Source organism: Kwoniella bestiolae, chromosome 2 (assembly GCF_000512585.2).
Source record: "Kwoniella bestiolae CBS 10118 chromosome 2, complete sequence".
Taxonomy (NCBI): Eukaryota; Fungi; Basidiomycota; class Tremellomycetes; order Tremellales; family Cryptococcaceae; genus Kwoniella; species Kwoniella bestiolae.
Genome location: NC_089242.1, coordinates 2,916,370 through 2,934,292, shown reverse-complemented (window position 1 = coordinate 2,934,292; position 17,923 = coordinate 2,916,370). Strand labels below are relative to the sequence as shown.

General features: G+C 47.0%; 8 protein-coding genes across 8 annotated transcripts; 4 read left to right on the top strand and 4 right to left on the bottom strand.

The window, feature by feature from the left end:
• Window positions 1–187: 187 nt before the first annotated feature.
• On the top strand, window positions 188–6,137 carry I302_104249 (uncharacterized protein; the record flags this gene model as incomplete). The annotated part of the gene is made up of 14 exons (XM_019189614.1): window positions 188–464; window positions 525–1,262; window positions 1,314–1,543; window positions 1,612–2,526; window positions 2,615–2,732; window positions 2,795–2,880; window positions 2,940–3,132; window positions 3,186–3,903; window positions 4,000–4,227; window positions 4,292–4,409; window positions 4,474–4,892; window positions 4,958–5,061; window positions 5,157–5,554; window positions 5,883–6,137. The coding sequence occupies 14 exons, from the start codon at window positions 188–190 to the stop codon at window positions 6,135–6,137; spliced, it is 4,797 nt and encodes a 1,598-aa protein (XP_019049176.1).
• Window positions 6,138–6,445: 308 nt separating this feature from the next.
• I302_104248 (uncharacterized protein) lies at window positions 6,446–6,716 on the bottom strand (the record flags this gene model as incomplete). The annotated part of the gene is made up of 2 exons (XM_065869831.1): window positions 6,446–6,587; window positions 6,640–6,716. 2 exons carry the CDS (start codon window positions 6,714–6,716, stop codon window positions 6,446–6,448), a joined length of 219 nt encoding a protein of 72 aa, XP_065725903.1.
• A 194-nt stretch (window positions 6,717–6,910) lies between these two features.
• I302_104247 (uncharacterized protein) lies at window positions 6,911–7,456 on the bottom strand (the record flags this gene model as incomplete). Its single annotated transcript, XM_019189613.1, has 1 exon — window positions 6,911–7,456. One exon carries the CDS (start codon window positions 7,454–7,456, stop codon window positions 6,911–6,913), a length of 546 nt encoding a protein of 181 aa, XP_019049175.1.
• Window positions 7,457–8,082: 626 nt separating this feature from the next.
• Window positions 8,083–8,831, top strand: I302_104246 (uncharacterized protein; the record flags this gene model as incomplete). Its single annotated transcript, XM_019189612.1, has 5 exons — window positions 8,083–8,164; window positions 8,277–8,347; window positions 8,416–8,467; window positions 8,533–8,610; window positions 8,707–8,831. 5 exons carry the CDS (start codon window positions 8,083–8,085, stop codon window positions 8,829–8,831), a joined length of 408 nt encoding a protein of 135 aa, XP_019049174.1.
• A 294-nt stretch (window positions 8,832–9,125) lies between these two features.
• I302_104245 (uncharacterized protein) lies at window positions 9,126–11,230 on the bottom strand (the record flags this gene model as incomplete). The annotated part of the gene is made up of 6 exons (XM_019189611.1): window positions 9,126–9,437; window positions 9,516–9,665; window positions 9,768–10,008; window positions 10,542–10,624; window positions 10,707–10,847; window positions 11,030–11,230. 6 exons carry the CDS (start codon window positions 11,228–11,230, stop codon window positions 9,126–9,128), a joined length of 1,128 nt encoding a protein of 375 aa, XP_019049173.1.
• Window positions 11,231–11,615: 385 nt separating this feature from the next.
• On the bottom strand, window positions 11,616–12,568 carry I302_104244 (uncharacterized protein; the record flags this gene model as incomplete). The annotated part of the gene is made up of 3 exons (XM_019189610.1): window positions 11,616–11,927; window positions 12,005–12,193; window positions 12,293–12,568. 3 exons carry the CDS (start codon window positions 12,566–12,568, stop codon window positions 11,616–11,618), a joined length of 777 nt encoding a protein of 258 aa, XP_019049172.1.
• Window positions 12,569–13,913: 1,345 nt separating this feature from the next.
• Window positions 13,914–15,640, top strand: I302_104243 (uncharacterized protein; the record flags this gene model as incomplete). Its single annotated transcript, XM_019189609.1, has 3 exons — window positions 13,914–14,964; window positions 15,027–15,474; window positions 15,535–15,640. The coding sequence occupies 3 exons, from the start codon at window positions 13,914–13,916 to the stop codon at window positions 15,638–15,640; spliced, it is 1,605 nt and encodes a 534-aa protein (XP_019049171.1).
• Window positions 15,641–16,034: 394 nt separating this feature from the next.
• I302_104242 (uncharacterized protein) lies at window positions 16,035–17,598 on the top strand (the record flags this gene model as incomplete). Its single annotated transcript, XM_019189608.2, has 4 exons — window positions 16,035–16,438; window positions 16,526–16,817; window positions 16,920–17,095; window positions 17,178–17,598. The coding sequence occupies 4 exons, from the start codon at window positions 16,035–16,037 to the stop codon at window positions 17,596–17,598; spliced, it is 1,293 nt and encodes a 430-aa protein (XP_019049170.2).
• Between the last annotated feature and the right edge of the window lie 325 nt (window positions 17,599–17,923).

Sequence of the window (17,923 nt, the reverse complement as noted above, 5' to 3'; positions counted from 1 at the left end):
CATTTCGTGTTTTCTATTGACCTACTTGGTATCCCATCCTCAAACTACTTCACTACCTCTTGTCGACGTGTCAAAAGCAAGCCTATACTTAGAGACAGGCTCAGCTTCACTGGCACAGTAACATTCCTCTCTTTCTCTCTCCCTCATCTAGTGGTCAACCGAACGAGCACGACCAGAACTCGACACCATGTCATTCTCTACCGACTTACCACCCGTTACCCTCCTCTTGCAAGAGGTCCAGACCGTGACTTCAGCGATGAGGAGGAATCAACGATGGGCTTCGACATCTTCTTCATCTTATGCGTCCTCCTCCTCGCCTTCTCTCCGTTCACATAGACTAGGTAGACAAGGTTCACTTAGAAGTGGGAATAGAAGAGGTGCGAGGGGTAGTGAGGGAGGGGTGGATGAAGGTGATCTGATGGATGGGTTCGTCGAGCTCAGAAGGACGTTGAGCGGTGTCAAGGGTGAGCGATAGATCAGTTAATCGGGCAAATTGTCCCAAGCTGATTTATATCTTTCAATAGACATTACCGCCCTCTCACCTCTCGACATCTGCGCACCCTTCTTAGCATTAATACGATCCCCTCTAACATCCGGACCCATCACATCTTTATCGTTGTCTTCCCTCAACTCAATAATACTATCAATCCTTCCTCTATACCTCACAGCTCCTTCCCTGGAGATCACACCCCTTACACCCCTCCAACTATCCCTCACGCACATCACCTCGGCCTTATCACAATGTCGATTTCCCTCATCTTCGCCCCAGCAGGACGAGCTGGTCTTAATCAAATTACTCAAGGTCATCGATTCTCTGATATCTCCCATCCCCGTACCGACCCATACAGAGAGTATAAAGGGTATAGGAAATATGCTGGATCATATGGGAGATGAGAGCGTCTGTGAATTGCTGGAAGTTGGCTTAGGGATGTTAGCAAGGTCTAGGTTGGGTGAAGGCGTCAGGAATTCAGCTCAGGCTTCCGTACAAGGTATAACGAGAGTGTGCTTTATCAGGCTGAAAGTGCTTAGACCAGAGGATGTGGAGAGGCTTTTGGGGGCGAATGAGGGTTTACAGCCTAAAAAGGTGATCAAGGAGGAAAACCAGGAACAGGTGAATGAAGAGAAAGAACAGGTTGATAAGGCCCAGATAGATGGAGAGTCTACAAAAGAATTGGAAAAGGGGGATGAAACTTCGAATAAGGAGGTGGAGGAGAAGTCCAAGGAAGAGGAGAATAAGATCATTGAACAGAGGAAAGAACCAGGTCAGTTGAGGATTATCTGAAGTCATGATGCACTAGCTGATAGGACCACAGTTGAGCCCGCACCTACGTTGTTCACACCCTATGGTCTGCCAACACTTCTTGAGCTTCTGCGAGTGCTTATTGCCTTGCTCAACCCCAACGACCAAGCTCATACCGACTCGATGAGACTATCCGCTTTAGCTATTCTGAACACAGCTTTGGAAGTTGGAGGATCAAGTTTGGGTAATTGGCCTGAATTGAGGGAGGGTGTAAGGGACGAGGGATGTAGATATCTTTTCCAGGTGAGCTGAGATATTGCAAAAAGCGACTGTGCGGAATAACTAGCTGATATGATTTGTACAATGTGCAGCTGACCCGCTCAGACTCGCCATCACTCCTCGCTCAATCCCTTCGAACCACCTCCACCCTCTTCTCAACTCTCTTACCTCAGCTCAAACTCCAACTCGAGCTATTCCTCTCGTACCTCATAGATCGACTTACCCCTCCCAACCCATCACCAATACCTCCTCACCTCCTGGGTCGATCAGATCCCCCCTCCAGACCCGGTACACCAAGTATTTCTGGTGGTCCTACTGATGGTCGTGCAACTCCTGTCAATGGAGAGAGACCTCCAGCAGACCCACCAGCACCTTCCAACACACCTCGACCATTGAGCCTACTCCCGCCGGTACCCAACGAAACCAAAGAGCTTATGCTGGATACCCTCACTCAGATTGCCCTTCGACCAAGCTTCATGGTGGATTGTTGGGTCAATTTCGACTGTTCCACCGAATCTGAAGATCTCTTCGAGAGGTTGATCACATTCTTAACCCGCGGTGTTTATCCCTCTGGACCACCCAAGGCAGACGGGTCATCAAACCTTTTCGATGGATTGGATAACACCCAGCTCCTATCTTTGGAAATACTCTTATCGTTCGTAAGCTCCATGGCAGAGAGGTTAGAAGGTTCAGAAGAACCTTGGTCACCCTCTTATACGGGGTATGAAGTTCTCACGGATCAGAAATCGAGAAAGGGAGTTTTGTTGACTGGAGCGTCCCTGTTCAACCAGAAACCCAAAAATGGATTGGCGTTTTTGGAGAAAGAGGGCATGATTCTTCCTGAAGCTAATAGCCAGGGGACAGAAGAGGACAAGAAGAATCTTGCGATCGCGAAATTCTTGAGAAGTTCTAGTAGGCTTGATAAGAAGCTGGTTGGGGAATATATAAGTAGACCGGATCAGTTGGGGCTTTTGAAGGCCTTTATTGGATTATTTGATTTCAAAGGGGTAGGTCTATCTCCGCTTGGCCTTTGATTTGATCATCTCCTTAAGACATAGTGGAATCTGAGCTGACATCGCTCTTCGGCGCTCGCAGAAATCCATAGCAGACGCTATGCGAGAACTGCTGGAAACGTTCAGATTGCCAGGTGAAGCTCAACCGATAGCTAGAATAACGGAGACTTTCGCGGAACACTTCTTCTCCTTCAAACCTGGTAAGCCGGCTCTCCTTCATCCACGAAGTCAAACTGAACTGACAACTTACCTGCAATCACAGCCGAAATTGTCGATCAAGATGCAGTTTATGTGTTGGCTTACTCTGTCATCATGCTCAATACGGATTTGCATAATCCTCAGAATAGGGTGAGCCGCACGGGGTGTTTCTTTCGCCAGTAAACATGAGCTGACCATCGCTGCAATAGAAACGAATGACGATCGAGGATTATAAGAAGAATCTGCGAGGTGTCAACGGAGGAAAAGATTTTGATCCTGAATATCTCGCTTCTATTCATGAATCGATCAAGAAGCGAGAGATCATCTTGCCAGAAGAACACGCTGGACAACATGGATTCGAGTATGCTTGGAAAAGTCTGATGCAAAGATCCAGGACGGCTGGTGAGCCATGTTTCCACCCAACTGCTGATATCTGTGTTGACGGTTTTTGCTAGGTCCCATGATAATCTGCGACACTGCAGTCTTTGACGAAGCGATGTTCAAGCTCTCGTGGCAACCGCTCATCTCCTCCTTTGCCTATGCATTTACCACATCAGCTCAAGATGAACATGTCATCCAAAAGGCCATAACGGGATTCCGACAATGTGCCTCGTTAGCTGGTCACTTCAAACTCCTCGAAGTGTTCGATACCATCGTTCAATCCTTATCCAGTGCAACAGGATTACTAGATGAGACCGAAGATGGCTATCAGATGTCCAACTATCCCTCAGTAGAAAAAGAAGGACAAACCCTGACTGTATCTCCATTATCGATTCGATTCGGCCAATCATACAGATCTCAGCTAGCCGCCGTAGTATTATTCACCATAGCCAACGGAAATGGATCGGCAATAAGGGAAGGATGGTTATCGATCTTCGAAATGTTCCAGACCCTCTTCTTGCATCAATTATTACCCACCCCGATGTTACAGATGGAAGATTTCCTAGCCGGTACCACGACCATACCGATGAAAGCGTCTGCTCCTGCTCCTCAACCGGAACGAAGACCTGAAGGAGGACTCTTGTCGACCCTCTCGAGCTACTTGCTGAGCCCGTATGGTCAGAGTAATGAGGTGCTGGTTATGGAGACTTCTGATGAGGATGTGGAGAATACGCTCGTGGCGGTGGATTGTCTGTCGAGCTGTAAATTGGAGGAATTGTATGCTGAGATATTGTAAGTTTGGTCTTCCTCGACGGTATTCGTTCATATGATCCAGTCACGAATTGGTGAATGGGTGGCTGCTTACATCGATATCGATTGCTATCATAGGTCCTTGAATGTCGAAGCGCTGTTGCCTGCCTTACGAGCCATCCGATTCTTGGCTGAATCGCGAACTACCGCCAAACTCCAAGCTAGATCTGAAGTGCGGGGCGAGACTGGTTCTCCTGTCTTAGTGAGGTTCGATGGTCAACTACCTTATGATCCAGCTTGTGTGTTCCATTTGGAGATGATGGTCAGTCTTGCAAGTAGGAGTAAAGAGAATATCGCGGAGACTTGGTAAGTCCCTTCTCATCGTGCGTTCATCAATGTTGAGCAAGGTATTGACTTAGATGTGATCTAGGCCAATCATATTCGAATATATATCAGCGTTGCTTTCCTCTGCTCAGTCATACAGTGTCCTGCTCATCGAGCGAGCTGTAGTGGGATTGTTGAGGCTGTGCCTGATTGTCTCTGAGACTGTAAGCTTGATCTTTGCCCTATACCGTTGGAAAGGTAATAAGCTGATGGATATCATATGCGAAGCCTGAACTCCGAGATCAGCTTTACATCGCACTTGACGTACTTCGCTCACTGCCTTCGACCGTACTCAATTCAGTATCTGAACAACTCATGGCGGGTGTAGCGAGAATACTGGAGAAGGACAAGAGCGTCGTATCATCCCAGACAGAATGGAATCTGGTTATTGCGCTGTTCAGAGCAACTGTAGCTCACCCCGAAGCTAGTAAAGTGACTTTACAAATTGTGCAGAAGATGGCTTCTTCCTCTTCTTCCTCTGATGACCCCTCTTCCGGAGTGGAGTCAGGACCGGGATTAACGAACGATAACTATTCTGGAACGGTAGCTCTGTTGGATGAATTTGCTACTGCCGCTGGAGCTGCTGCTGCAAATAGGTCCCAGCAGAATAGAAGGAGCGCTTCTCATCAGAATCAGAATGCTAGTTTGTGAGTTGAGTTTCATTGTTGCGATAGCTGATTTGTTTGGCTGATGTAATGGACGGTTTGTGCAGAGGCCCAACGGTCGAAAGAGGTCTGACAGCTTTGGATTCGCTATACGAATTGAGGAATGTGATTCCTGGGTTGATAGCTAAGAGTGGACTGGGTGAACATGATGGTGAGTTTCTTATTCTATTATTTTCCTTTGACTCTTTTAGACTTTGTCCAATATGTCATACCGAGCCGATCCTGATGCTTCATTGCCATTTTCAGCATTCAACGCATTCTGGCTCCCACCTTTATTGGTAATAGGCAAACAATGCATTAACAACTGTCCCTCAATCCGTCAACGTGCAATCGCATACCTCCAACGCCTCCTCTTATCAAGTCAACTCCTCTCTTCCTCCATCTCCCCTGAGATACTCTTAATCATATTCGACAAGATCCTCTTCCCCGTCCTGGACGAATTGCTCAAAACGACCCAATCGCACTCGCAATCTCATAGGGAGATGGCTGAAACGAGGTTGAAAGCTTGTACCTTGCTTTGTAAGATATTCTTGCAGTATGTGATCAAGTTGGTGGAATATGGGAATACGAAGATTGTTGAGGGGCTTTGGGAGGGGGTGCTGGAGAGGTTGGAGAGGTTCATGAGGGGCGAGAGGGATTTGATGGTGAGTATATGTTCCATCTTCGGTTCGGGTTTTTCTCTCTTATGAGAGGAGGGGTAGAGGTAGAGGAGAATGGTGTGGATCGGTAAGGATGTGCTTGAAAGGAGGGAGGGGGAAGGAAGGGGCGGAAGAGGGGGGAGGGGTGTGGAGAGCCAAACTGGACAGAATGGTGGAGAGAAGGATGGGTGTGAGAGAGACGAGAAGCAAGTAGGAGGATGAAGTCGAGACAGAACGGGAGCAAGGTACTCGGGCGAGATAGGGGAGATCCAAAGCACATTACCCAATGTCAGGATCGAACAAAACGCTTACAATATCATTTCGTATCACACAGAACGAAGCATCCGAATCACTCAAGAACGTCGTTCTAGTCATGCATTCCTCCAACTTGCTTGTACCTCGCCCCGCACAAGGTACAACCGATACACGTTCCCCTGAACAGAAGGAACTATGGAATAAGAGCGTAGAAAGGATAGAAAGGATACTACCTGGTTTCCTTAGTGAAGCTATCCCAGCACCTCCGCCTGCTCCTGTCACTGCTCCTGCTCCTCAACGACCATCGGCTGAACCACAAGTAGAGACCGCTTAGACGATGCTTACAAGCCCGAGTATTCGGGTAATGGCATGAGAAAAAGAAATTGCGTTGTAAGATACAGTACGATCTAGAGGCATGCATGTTATACAACCATGATATACAAGCACCATACCTCCCTTGTAACTGAGTCGTCACTCGCATTATGGATGGAATTGATGGCGTATTAGGCTTCGCTGTGCTCGGTAACACGGCCAATATCAAGAAGGAAACCCAAGTTTTCGATGCTCTAGCGGTTCCGTACAGCACGGTAGTATACTAAACTACCCTACAGTGCTGCCAAAATTATGCTGAGCTCCCTGATTTCAACTTTTATCCTTGCCGTAGTTTGCGGTACTTCTTCTTCGCCTTTTGCGGGGTATCTCAGCCTCAATGTTCGGAGCCGGAACAGGTCTCGATTGATGTTGTCGTTCTTGCAGTTCTTTCTTGAATCTTGCAAAAGTGATACTGCGCAATTATCAGCCCTGAGCAACGATGAAGAACACGATGGTTTACCCACAATTTGGCAAGCCGACAGTCTATCCTCACATTCCGTTCTTCCCACTCCAACCAAACTCCAGGCTTATCTTCCTTCATAGATTGATGGAAATCTATGATTCGTATGGCTCCGTCTTCTCCTTGATAAACATACCAGCGGTCTATGCCATTTCGTAAGATATTCCTTGAATGGAAGATCCGATAGATATCCAAGATCGTTTGTCTGCCTTCAAATCAGCACGAGTGCAGTTGGTGCTGCTCAGCTGGAAGAATACTGTACTATACATCGAAACTTACTTGTCTTGGTCATCGATAAATCCTAAGGACGTTGTCTTACCGATAGGTGTTCCTACATCCTCCAAGATCATACAGCACACTTGTAACTGAGGTTCTATAAACGTCCCGTAATGCACCGGTATGACTGTCCCCTGCAAGTCTGACAGATGCATTGTATAGAACTCATGATCGTTCTTCACAGCCTTGAGAGCCGACTTTCGATCCATTACATTGGAAGCGTCATCGCTAAAGTAACGATCACCGTCAAAATCCATGCAAGAGGTATATTTGACTATCACATCGAAGCAGTCGGCTTGGGGGTTCTTAGAAGAGGTAAGATATATCTTGGCCTGATAGACGTCCCATAGTGAGCCGATCCCAATGGCTTTTCCCACTTTGATCCTGGCGGCGATTGGGGGACCGACCGGAGCAGGATGGCGAAGGAGGTAGGTACCTTCGAAATCGAAGCAGTGATTTGCGATTTGGATGAAAGCCTCCTCGTCAATTATGAATTCGACTTGGGTGATGGAAGGGAGCCATTCAGGTGGTGGTCTGGTGGGCATCGTTTAGGCAGTGTGACTTAGCTGTGCGTCTATAGCCTTGGTTGGGAGTATACTGGAGATTACAAGTCTTTCGAAAATGGAAACACTGCTAAGGGACAGAGGTAGGAAGAAACGATTCGCTCTCACATGTCCAACGCACACAACGTACCGTATTCCAGATTTTTTTTAAGGTTATCGACGACATCACGTGTCAGATCACATTGCCAGTCAGTCATGAAACAAGTCTCATACCCCAAAGCCCTCAAATTCCGACAACTAGTATGCGTGGAAACAGACGGGGCGTTGATTGAGACGCATGCAACTGATGTATATCCATCATACTCGTGCGCATCTATCAGCAACTCCCCGAGAGTCATCATGCAGATTATACTGAGTCGGTAACGTAATCTATCCCGGTGTCTGAAATTCGACTCCTATGACGTTTGACGCCTGAACACCGCTCACATGCCTTCTCCAGTGGTTTCCCATGACTCATCAACCAGACAAAGGGGCGAATCTCTCACGAGAGGCGATAGGTATATATATATCCACTGCTTGACCTCTCAAGTACCCACTTCCATAAAGTCCTCTTTTCCATACTAATTTACTTGCATTATCACCACCCAATCTAATCTAATCTTATCAACATGCCTCACACCGGATCTTGTCTTTGTGGAGCCGTCCAAATCAAGGTGGCCTCCACTCAGGAGAAGCAGATTGCCTGTCATTGTAGGTTCTGATTCCGTATGGTCGCACAGCTTGCTTCTGAACGGAAATCAGGAAGAGAATGTCGGTCTTCCGAGTGAATGCTCATCTTATCTCTGTTATTATGCACTTCTAGGCACCGATTGTCAACAGACCTCTGGATCTGCTCACTCTACCAACATCCTTCCCAAGATTTCGGAAGTCGAGGTGAGCCGATACTGCAGCATGTCCACAGCCTGTAGACTTCATCAAGCTGATATTCGGTACATCTGTAGCTCACGGGAAATGTCAAAGAATACAACTCCAAAGCAGCTAGTGGAAACACCGGTACGTTTTAACCCCTTTACCTTGTCTCTCGGCAAAGGGGACAGCGAATTGACAACCTTGATCAGTAACCCGACTTTTCTGTGGTACTTGTGGTTCAGCACTTGCCCATAAATCAAAGGCGTTTGGTGATGCCATGGCAGTCCGTAAGTCTCTGATTTCTCTCCTCATCATCGACCTCCCCCTACTATCCTGCTGAACAATCCTGTACTGTTATTGACGCATCACCCTCACAAATGTAGAAACCGGAAACCTCCCTGATTTCCGAACTATTCCCTTCGCTGCCGAGCTTTTCGTGAAAAACAGATGGACCGGTCTTCCTCCCATTCCTGAGGCGGATCAAGCCCAGACCATGCCTGATGCATGAGCATGAAGGATGATGTGGAGTGGTGTGGCGTTGTAACAGTGGAACAACAGATATTGTAATGTATATCGAATAAGTAATTCAAATGCACCAAGTTGAACCAGACGGTTGCAGTCTCGGAGCAAAGTTGAAGTAGAGACTGATGAGATGACATAGGTATTTGCTGCATACTGATATAGCTGATTTCATCATCGAGGAAAGTGTCCTAAAGAAAATGGTGTGTTGGTCAACTACTGACGATCAATGGTGAGGAATACCAGGTATACCGACAATGATCGAAAGTCCGATCGAATCGACTTAGTCTTCAATATACCATCGAATTCGCTGGACCCAATGAACTTTACCGAACCCACAACCCACCGCATCGTTGTACGTCTCAATTTGATGATCAAAGCATTGACAGAGGTAATTGTACTCTTGCATCGTATTGTCGTATCGTGGGATCGCTGCTGTGATGGTATATGAGGCAGGAAAGTCAATTCGTTGGGGATATCCACAGCCTCCTATACAACCCAGGATAGTGGGAGCAGAGGAAGTCAGGGTCGGAGTTTGTCCCAGGAGGTCGTTGGTGCACCATTCGGAATCGTAGTCTGCTTGAAGGTCATCAAGCTAAGATCAAAGTGTTCATGTCAATGCGACTAATAATGGGTGGTGGGTGGTGAATGGAATGTGATTGGATGAACTCACCCTGGCATTCGTACCTGACCAACAACCATCCACGTTACTAATTGCATTACCGACCTGATCGGCCGGGACCTCTTGTCCTAGAGAGCAATAACATAATCCAGAGGAGGTCTGCCAGTATGCGAGATTGTAGTTGTCCGCGTTGCAGTTGAACTGTGGTAATACAGTAATCATCACTTTTCAACCCGATCTTCGCGGACGAAGACGCAAGTAGGTGATAGGACCCAGTTTAGTAGGTTAACCAAATCCACTCACTCGACAATACCACACATCACTTTCCGGTCGAAGTACACCAACATAGTCTGTATCGTGAGAGACATGATCGAACCATTCGGCTGTTGCGCAGGTCAATCTCTCAGGGCCATACTGGGTGCCATTGAACCTATCTTGAGCGAGGGCGTATTTGAGACAGACAGAGAGTACAACGAAGAGGACCAACATTGTCATTGTCGAATATGCAGAACTGAATGAGATGGAGTAATCGATCGTATAGGGACTGTTACCAGAGATAAGATGTCAGTTGTTTCGGCATGGGCGGTCTTGACACGGGGTCAGTGCGTTTGACAATTGATGGTACATCACCATTGTTGTTCGCTTCTTCGGAGATCTCATGATGTGACCCAACGCTCAGAGGGATCTGCCATCATTGATGCCATCGAGAAGTATAGACGTGACGGTCAGGTGATGCTCGTTGATCGATCACCATGAAGGGAACGAGCTACATATTTTATAATATGGCATGAATCAGACAAAACTCATCGCGCATTCTACACAGCCTCAAAACACGAGTTCCCATCATCCTCTGGAGGAAGAGATCAAACACCAAGCATCCTCCCATACTGATAATAAACCTCGAACGCGCACGTCCTCCTACTCTCAAGCTGGGGAACCTCGAAGCATTGGCACTCATAACCACTCGTAACGAAGTCAGGTCCAAGTCGTACTCGCGTAGGTCGAGCGAGCGTATATACATTCGGTCGTTGAGTCGTGGGATCGCCACATGAGGCAATACAATCTTCGACTGCGTACCCAGTCGAGGAATTGTAGTATGATATCGCGCTGGGTTTGGAGATGCATGGGAGGGGTTGGAAATTTGCATTGAGCATGGTAAACTGTGTTGATATTCGGACATGTATGAGCAGCATATATATGATTGAGTATGGCAAGGTAGGAGAGGCCAAGTGGCAAACTCACTCTGGGGAAGATGTCTTGGTCGAACGAAGGGTTCGGAGCGACGTTCACTTCGTATGCCCATGTGTACTTGTTGGAACAGATGCAGTTCTGGGTCTTCGCCATGAAGTAGGTGTATTGGTAATCTGACTCCCAGCATAATCTCTGATCCCATAATGAACTGTCAGCTGATAAGCTCGTCCGCCTTATAGGTGGCTATCCAGCAAACTCAGTAGGGAAGGAGTACTTATGGCTTGACGTGGCAGAGAAGATGCTTGACAATTGTAGTGAAGGAGCATCTCGAATGTATCTAAAGCGGTGAAAATCAGGTTCTGACCAAGACTCACGTTACATCTCTCCAGGGGGGTGTTTGGTAATTTCATTACGGGCTTATAGTCAGGTTCAGACCAAAGCCAATCGAATTGTTCTTGTTTGGTCCAAATCAACCTTTGAGGTTGGTAATGAAGACCGGACCACTGCCATTGAGCTCGGGCGAGGTCGAAGAGGGTGATGAAGAGGGATATGAGATGGAAGATGAAGTGAGTCATGGTTTTAAGTGTGGGTATGGTTGAGTTCCGGTGGTAATTTAGAGAGATGGATATGCAAACCAAACAAAGAATTCTAAGGATACTTTGGTGATAGCGTTCTTGATAGATGCGTCGTCTCATATGATCTAGTGGCAGGTGATTGTACGAGTATTATATACGAGCTCGAGTGATTGATTGATGGTTCAGATTCTTTTGTATGGCAGATCCGCAAAATCAAGGATTGGAGCTTCTAAGGTCACATGGATTGTTGTGTCAAATCGCAGATCAACTCACGAATACCCAAATGACATAGGATATACATGATCCAAACCTCGTTTTCCAAGTCACAAGGCACATACAACTATTGTTGAACTTTCTATTGACCTTTCATCAACCGTTTCCCAAATTATCCCAGGGATACCTCACCCTCACCGTCATCGACACTCGGTTCAACATCGTATTTCAACTTCCTATAATACCCCTGCCAAATCCCCAACCCACAAGGTCGACCAATAACCCCCTCCGTCGGTTCACGAAAACAAGCGCACAACCACCCATCAGCTTCTCTTCGAGGGAACAGCGCGACACTGCCATCAGAGGATTGGCAGCTGTCTTCTACACAGTGTATCGGATCTCTGACGGGTTCGACGTAGTATGGGGTGGACCAGAGAGAGGAGTAGCAGCCGTGGAAGATCCATGGGAGGTTGAGGTAATCGATCTGATAGAGGTTAGTATAAGCTATACAGTACTAGACATATCCGACGAACCAAACCTCCCGTTGATAATGAAGGGAACTCCGTTACGGGGTGGGCAGAAAGGTGTACTTGCAGTAACATCATCCCATCCACCGCAGTTCCCTTCATCGTCCGCTCCTCCGACCACCCATTCGATCATTGGAGATTGTTCCTTGGGCGCACAATAGCATGACATGGCATGTTGACTGAAATAGGCTAGACCGAATGATTGATCGACTCGACACAGACTCTGTTTGATCACGTCAGCTCCAGCTAAGCTAAATGACGAATACGGTCGGTGAAGCGACTTGAAGGGAGATGTGCAAGGGATCGTGATGGTTGGACTCACTATACATCCCTCTCTTGTAGGTAGGTATACTCCCTGGACTCCATTTTCTTGTAATAGCTGTTGGTACCCACTGAAGGATATACATCCGATGAACTGTATATGAGTCGGATTAGGTATGTTGTCATCGAGTATAGAGTCCTGAGGGGATACGTTGCTTTGTGTGATGGTATCATTGGATTCGATGGCATCGTAGGGATCCTGCCAGGAGGCGAAGAGTCGGATGGATAAGGATGAGATGATGAATAAGGTGAAGAATGAAATTGTTGGGAAGATCATTACAACTATCTCTTCCGGACGGAAACGGTATTGGTCGTTACTAGGCGATCTGTGTATGCACAGAACTGAGATACTGTGTTCGCAGGATAAGGTGAGCTGATACTGTGGCTGTATTTTGTAACCGTGTGAGAATGTGAGAATGAGAGAGAGTGATCATTATGATAGCGAAGAAGACGATGAGAGGGTGGCAGTCGGCACAGGTGTTGTTAGTATTCGCGCACGGACTCTCTGCACCATTACACTGGTCCACTCATCGATTTCGGTGGTAGTGTTTCACCATCATTGTATGTTATCACCGACTTTTATGGTTTATGACGTTAGTAAAATTCCTGTATGCATAACTATATGAGGTTATCGTGACCTAAGATCCAGAAGAAACTGTCAAGTAACAGATCAATGGTATGTTTTCATCTCGCTCAATTGTTTGCCAAAGGATGGGTTGATTGTGTGTTTCGCGTTTTGCTCTGTTGTTTTCTTGTCCGCCCATCATTGTGTCTGTGTGTCTGTGTGTCCGTTGTGCGAATGTGTTTTGACATTGATCGTCAAAGGTCCGGATCCATCAAATATATTGCTACTCACAAACGTTCGTGATCTCAACCACCTATACAGATTGTTCTATATAGTCGAGCTAGTCTTTGCATTGGTATCCGTCAACATGGTTTGATACCCATGCCTGATGGGTGGGTGCCACATCAACAGCTGAATTTTCGGGGATTATGAATTTCCGTCATTACAGGAGGCAGAAAGGGCAAGGTAATGACGCACATCGATTCATGTGGCACGGCCTCATTACCCTGTATCCGATTACAACATGATCGTAATGAGTCATTACAACTACAATTACAATCACGATCCCATCTAATTAACCCCCGTCACTAAGGAAGGGGACTTGTGCAAAAACATCATTCTCATCTCCATCCTTGTTTTCCTTTCTCTTCTCTTCTTCAATCGACAAACAACCATACATACATTGGTAAACTTGCTAACGAAGCGTCTCCCCCACGCTCTCAACAGCATAGCCGTCGTACCCACCCTCTCTCGCGTAGCACGTGTGATCCGGACACACGCTGTACCCTGACTGTGAGTTTGAGTGAAAATCTTACTTTGTCGAAAGAGGTCGCACGATGGGGATGGTTCTTCTGGTGGCGTCGAATGGCTAGAACCTTGCTATGGATGAAGGATAGGGACATCTGGCTGACTTAATCTGTTGCGGTGATTAGGTGGCAATCCACCCCTCTGGGACGACGGACGACCTATAAAATCATCCGCCATCTTCCCACAAATTCTCATCGCCACCGAAACCCCCCCTTCCTTAGCTAGAACATAGAAAAACATTTAGTCAAAGATGGCCGCTACTACCGTCAAAGGATATATGACCCCTACGGAGGTCGCTATTTCCCAAGAAGAAATCACTTGGGCAGAACAACAGGCGCTCCCAACTCACACTTCAGTCAACGATCTAGTCAAAGTCCTTGACCCTACCGCTAGATTACCTTACTTGGCTAGCAGAAACCTTCCTACCCCACCTACCACCGCACCATCAGTATGCTCAGGATACGATGAAGAACACGCCGCGCTCTCTTCGCAGATCCACGAGAAATCCGTCCACGCGTTAATTCAGGAGATCATCTCTTCAAGGGTGGAACAGCAAGATGATGACGAATCAGCTTTCTTCGCTTGTGATCTATCGGCAATCTACCAATCCTACTTGGAATGGAAGAACTCGCCCATCGGAAAGAGAGTAGAAATCTTTTACGCTACCAAGTGTAACCCTTCGCCTCAAGTTTTACACTTACTCTCTCTATTGGGAACCTCCTTCGACTGCGCTTCCATGTCAGAGATCAACGCCGTCATGTCTCTCCCATCTGCTCCATCACCCGACCGAATCATCTTTGCCAACCCATGCAAACCTGCGTCATTCATCAAGAACGCAGCAGTCAAGGGAGTGGAAATGATGACTTTTGATAACGCCGACGAGTTGTACAAGATCAAGAAACTTTACCCCACTGCGAAATTAGTTCTTAGAATCTTAACGGATGATTCCAAGTCGCTCTGCCGCTTGGGTCTTAAGTTCGGTGCTCCTTTGTCCACCTGTCCCGGATTATTGGCATTGGCCAAGAAGTTGGATTTGAACGTCATTGGAGTTTCGTTCCACGTTGGATCGGGCTGCAAAGACCCGATGCAATTCGCCGATGCGGTGTGGAGAGCTAGAAAAGTGTTTGATATGGGTAAATCGGCAGGATACGACTTCACTCTGTTGGATATCGGTGGTGGATTCGAGAGGGAAACTTTCCCGGAGATGACTCAGGTATTGAGCGATAGTTTCGACTTGTACTTCCCTGAGGAAAGTGGAGTTAGGATCATCGCTGAACCTGGACGATTCATGGTTTCAAGTGGTAAGTTGTGTTTTTCTTCTTTCCTATTCTGGGAACATAACTTACGTTGGTTATTGATACAGCTTTCACCCTCGCTACTTCCATTATCGCTTCTCGACGAGCTCAACAGCCCATTGCCGGTACCCCTGCTCCCGAGGAGGAAGAGGAAGAAGAGAAGAAGGAAGGTGCTGCCGATGTGATGTACTACATCAACGACGGTGTATACGGTTCATTCAACTGTATCATGTTCGACCACCAGATCGTTCATCCTCACCCCCTCACGATTGGTGGTGATCTAACCTTCACCGCACCGCCCTTCCCACCTCTACCCAACGTAGCTGTGGATGTTGACCTGCCTATCCAAATGGGTTACACCAGTACCGAAAAGGCGAGCGTATGGGGACCTACATGCGATTCTATCGATTGTGTTAGGCAATTGGTAGATATGCCCAAGGGAATGGAAGTTGGAGATTGGGTTGGATGGACCGAAATGGGTGCTTACACCTTGTGTGCAGCCAGTACCTTCAACGGGTGAGCTAACCCTTCCCTGTCGATCATGGATCAAAGCTAACGATGTATGATGTCGAACAGGTTCGACCGTTCACCCGTTCACTGGACTACAGGCGACCTATCCAAGAAAGAATCGAAATTCGTTAAGAGGTTATTAGAGGAGTTCACCTCTACCTCCCTTCGTTGACATCGACTACTCCCCCTTTTCAAAGAAATGGAACAAGCGATGTAGTTGACGATCAATGTAACGAATACATAAAAAGAGATTGTAGAAATCTCATCAATCTGCTTCCTTTGTATATAGTATAGTATATACAATACTTTCTTGTAAATATATTTTTCAGTTCTGTTCAAAGCTAGTCATATACATATATGTCACGGGTGGACAACACATGCAGTTCTTATCTTGATCGGATGTCAGCCATCAGAATGGATCGAAAAGCACGAAGGAATGAGGACAAAGTCGCGACCACAATCGAAGTGGAGGTTGACCGTTGGACCTCCGACTTACGAGTCTAACTCTCATCGCGCTCTTCATGTTTGCTTTCCTACACTTTGCAAAAGGCATCATCTAAGATGCAATGACACTTTCAACAGTTCGCTCAGTGTCGAACAGTATACCCCACTCTCCCACACTCCTGATCGTCGCGTTGGGAACATCCATCCGACTAATTCACATCATCTTCCTCTACGTCCTATCGAGGATACTCCCCCCATTCGACTCATCTCACACCTTACTCTCCGCCAGGAACTTACCAGGCCTACGATGGGATGCTGTCCACTTCGTCTCGATTGCAGAGCATGGATATACACATGAACAGCAATTGGCCTTCCAGCCCCTGTTCATGGCTTTACTGAGGATTACAGGTGAATGTTCAGCTTGGGTGAGAGGGGGAGGGGGTGAGGTGGATGTGGGAGATATAGTATGGGGTGGAATGGGGGTTAGTGCAGTAGTATGGGTTGGAGCTAGTATAATGCTTTATAAGTGAGTTGAGCATTATGCTATATCCTACTCTGGCTTCGGTCTCGGTCTCGCCTTCTGATGTATATGACTGACAGTGTAAATCCATAGACTCACAAATCACCTATACAACCCCAAATTCGCCCTTCTCACTACCCTCCTATACCTACTCCCTCCGAGCCCTGTACCCTCTCTACCCTACACCGAACCGCTCTACGCACTTACGACCTTCTCGGGAATGTACTTCCTAGTTGTCAGACGGCAGTACATGTTGTGTGGGGTGTTGTTCGCTTGTTCGACGGGGATGAGAGCTACGGGGATATTCAATGTCCTGGTTTTGAGCGGAGTGGGGGTGTTGGAGGGGGTAACTGTTAAGAGTATGACAGCTCAAGGTCTGATCAGGGTGAGTCCATTCACCAACCCACTTCTAATCGCTTCTCAAGATGTTGATGGAGAGAGAGAGAGAGAGAGAGCAGATCGATGAAAAGCTGATATACCAATACAGAGGATAATTACTCGATCATATAGACTTATCATCCCTTGTCTATTGCCGATCTCCCCTTTCCTGCTATTCCAATGGTACGCTTATCACTCTTTCTGTGTGGAGAAGACGGAAGACAGAAGACCATGGTGCGAGAGTAGATTGCCTTTTGCTTATGGATTTGTGCAGAAGGAGTACTGGTGAGTGAACGGTCGTTGCCGTATCATCCAAGCGATATATTGTTTATTTTCTAAGCTGGTCCGAATGGGATTTGTCGAGTAGGAATATAGGTTTTCTAAACTATTGGACCATTTCTAATATTCCCAACATCCTTCTACCTCTACCTATATTCCTGGTCTCGTTTTGGGGTATCAAACGATATCTCGGCTACATACGCCAAACTACCAATATCCCTCAACCGCAGCGGTCCGAGCTACTGGTCTTATATATCCACCACACAATTATGATACTATTGCTGTTGCTCAACTCGCATACTCAGATACTCCTCAGAACATGTGTGACAGATCCGGTGATCTGGTGGAACATCGCTGGGATGGCTGTGAATTGGCAAGACCAGTTAAGTACAGATGGGAAACGAGGGACACTGAGATTGACGAAAATAGGTAAATATTGGATTGGATGGTGTGTGGTCTGGAGTATGGTGTCGAGTATGTTATGGGTGGGACATTATCCACCTGCATGAAATGGAGATAGGAACACATAAAAATGCAATTTGTCGATTACTGTGCGCCCTTTCTTTGCTGTCTGCTGTGCCCTTACGTATGGCACTAGCGACGGAATGAGGGGAAAGGATATCAAATAGAGTTGTAATCTATTACTTTGCTCGGACTTCCCATGCTGTTCTGGAGTCGCGAATCGCTCTCCCCGAAGTTACTGTGAAGGATTGAGAAGCACACATATATGACTGAGATCCGTTGCTCATCGTATGCCGGGTTTCCTGGGGAACAATTTAGAATTTAGTACAACGGGGAAGGGAGACACATAAACTTGCACGCTTGCTGCTTTGC